Source organism: Artibeus jamaicensis, unplaced genomic scaffold, assembly GCF_021234435.1.
Source record: "Artibeus jamaicensis isolate MK-2021 breed Jamaican fruit bat unplaced genomic scaffold, CSHL_Jam_final contig_426, whole genome shotgun sequence".
Classification (NCBI taxonomy): Eukaryota; Metazoa; Chordata; class Mammalia; order Chiroptera; family Phyllostomidae; genus Artibeus; species Artibeus jamaicensis.
In genome coordinates, this window is record NW_026521826.1 from 10,741,470 (window position 1) to 10,743,694 (window position 2,225).

Consider the following 2,225-nt stretch of genomic DNA (forward strand, 5'->3'; position numbering starts at 1 on the left):
TTACACTATGCCCACCAAGACAAGACTTCACTGCATTTTCAAAAGACTCAAAAGTGGAGATTCTGACATCATTTCAACCCTGGACTCAACAAAGATCATTTCAGAAAAAAAAAAAAAAAAAGAAACATTATAGGAACAGAAGCATTTTATTCATTCCCCCTGCGGCTTCCCTCTCCCTTTCATTAAAATTTCCCTCCAAGTAGATGAATACAGACATGTCACAACCGAGTCTGGTTTTACTCCCACCTTCAAAAGATGAATCACAGAGGTTTGGCGAAGACAGGGAGGAGCAGGCGGGCACCCTGTGGAAAAGAAGTGCTGTTTCTCGGGAGGCCTGGTCTCCACTGTCAGAGTCTCTATCATCACTGTCACACCAGGGCAAGATTTCTTTCACCTGCAGCGGATGAAGTCTGAGGGCTACAGCTGCCCAGGTCTGAGTGCCAAGTGCCTTTTAGGGACCCTGCCCAGAGGACTCAGTGATGTCACAACTTTCTGATCCTTCTGCTCATTGTCCATGTGGAGAGTCATCACTTTCCTTCTAATCCCGAGGGACGGAGCACCCTGGGTTTGCTGGGCTTGCAGCAGCTTGTGTCATGCTGGGTGAGACCAGGGTGGGGGAGGTTGGCAGGAAACAGGAGACAAAGTGAGATGCAGAGACAGGGCCTGACTTCGCCTTGCCCGAGAAGAAGCGGTGCTGGGGGACACTGGTGGGCGGAGGAAGCAACGAGAGGTCCGAGGCTCTTGAGGCAGCCAGAGGCAGATAGATCCCCAGCAAAGCAGAGTGGGGGCAGCCTGACGGGGCTGCGGCACCTGCCCGCCTCTCACTTGGAGACCAGCATGCGGACGAACTCCTCGTAGTTGACCTGCCCGTCCCCATCCACATCTGCCGCCCGGATCATCTCGTCCACCTCCTCGTCGCTCAGCTTCTCCCCCAGCCTGGTCATCACATGCCTCAGCTCGGCTGCGCTGACCAAGCCATTGCCGTCCTTGTCGAACACGCGGAAGGCTTCCCGGATCTCCTCCTCGTTGTCCCTGTCCTTCATTCTCCTGGCCATCATGCCCAGGAACTCGGGGAAGTCCACGGTGCCATTGCCGTCCCGGTCGATCTCGCTCACCATGCCCTGGAGCTCGGCTTGCGTGGGGTTCTGGCCCAGGGCCCGCATGACGGTGCCCAGCTCCTGGGTGGTGATGGTGCCGTCCCCGTCCTTGTCGAACAGGGAGAAGGCCTCCCTAAACTCTGCCACCTGCTCCTCCGTCAGTTGGTCAGCCATGGGAGTTGTGGGGCTGGAGGTGTGGATGCAGGTGTGAGCTCCGGGCTCCTCTCCTAGCTCTGCAGGACAGCTGGCTGGCAGGCTGGCGATCCAGCCCTGGCTTGACTCACAGGCGCTTAAGAAGGAGCAGGGCTCTCACTCACCATTCAGACTCCCCCCCCTCCTACCCCGTTGTGTTGCCTGAAGGCCAGGTCCTGTTGGAACAGGAGTCCAGGACCAGGAATGAGGCTGGTCGGCTAATTGAGCTGACGCCAGTGTCTGTGTGTGAAAAAGGCTGCGACTCTCCACCCCACCTTCACTCAGCTGTCTGGACCCACCACAAGGACACCTTCAGTGAGGTGTGCTGGACAACCTCTAGAGAGCTTGATTTGGGTTTTTCCTCCTTGAATTTTTCTTTTTCCTTACCTCCTCTCCAATCTTCACACCCTTCACTCAGTAAAATAACCTGCCCTGTGCCCTTTCTCCCCTTCAGCTGAGGTTTTTGGCAAGAGGAAAAGCAGATGTTGTCTTTGCCTGAAAGGAACTTTCTTTTCTTGTTTTTGGTTTCCAAAGCCTAAAAGAAGGTCTTAGCCTTCACAAGAGGGTTTTGAGAGAAGGGAACTTTTTGTTCTTTAGGTAGAAAGCAGCCTGTCCTTTTAACTTAAGAAAAATCATGAATGGAAGATTTCCTCTAACTCATTCATCCACTCATTTATTCGTAGATATTTATTGAGAGACTAATATATGCAGATTCTACCCTAGAATCTAGAAAGAGAGCTGTGAACAAGATGGACCACTCCAAGTCCTTGAGAAGCTTCTGTTCCATCCGTAAGACAGCTAGTTAGCAACTAAGTGAACAAGCAAGATACTTGGATATTTTTGATAAATTCTATGAAGGAAATAAAAGAGGTGATGATGGAGAGAACATGGGGACATTACTCCTAAAGTGACAGAGGTGAAGGAAATTTTCTCCAC

At 52.0% G+C, this 2,225-nt stretch overlaps 1 protein-coding gene across 1 annotated transcript; it reads right to left on the bottom strand.

Moving 5' to 3' along the window:
- Positions 1-818: 818 nt before the first annotated feature.
- On the bottom strand, positions 819-1,340 carry LOC119057735 (calmodulin-like protein 3). The gene has a single exon (XM_037156625.2). It carries the CDS (start codon positions 1,269-1,271, stop codon positions 822-824), a length of 450 nt encoding a protein of 149 aa, XP_037012520.1. The 5' UTR covers positions 1,272-1,340; the 3' UTR covers positions 819-821.
- Positions 1,341-2,225: the final 885 nt, after the last annotated feature.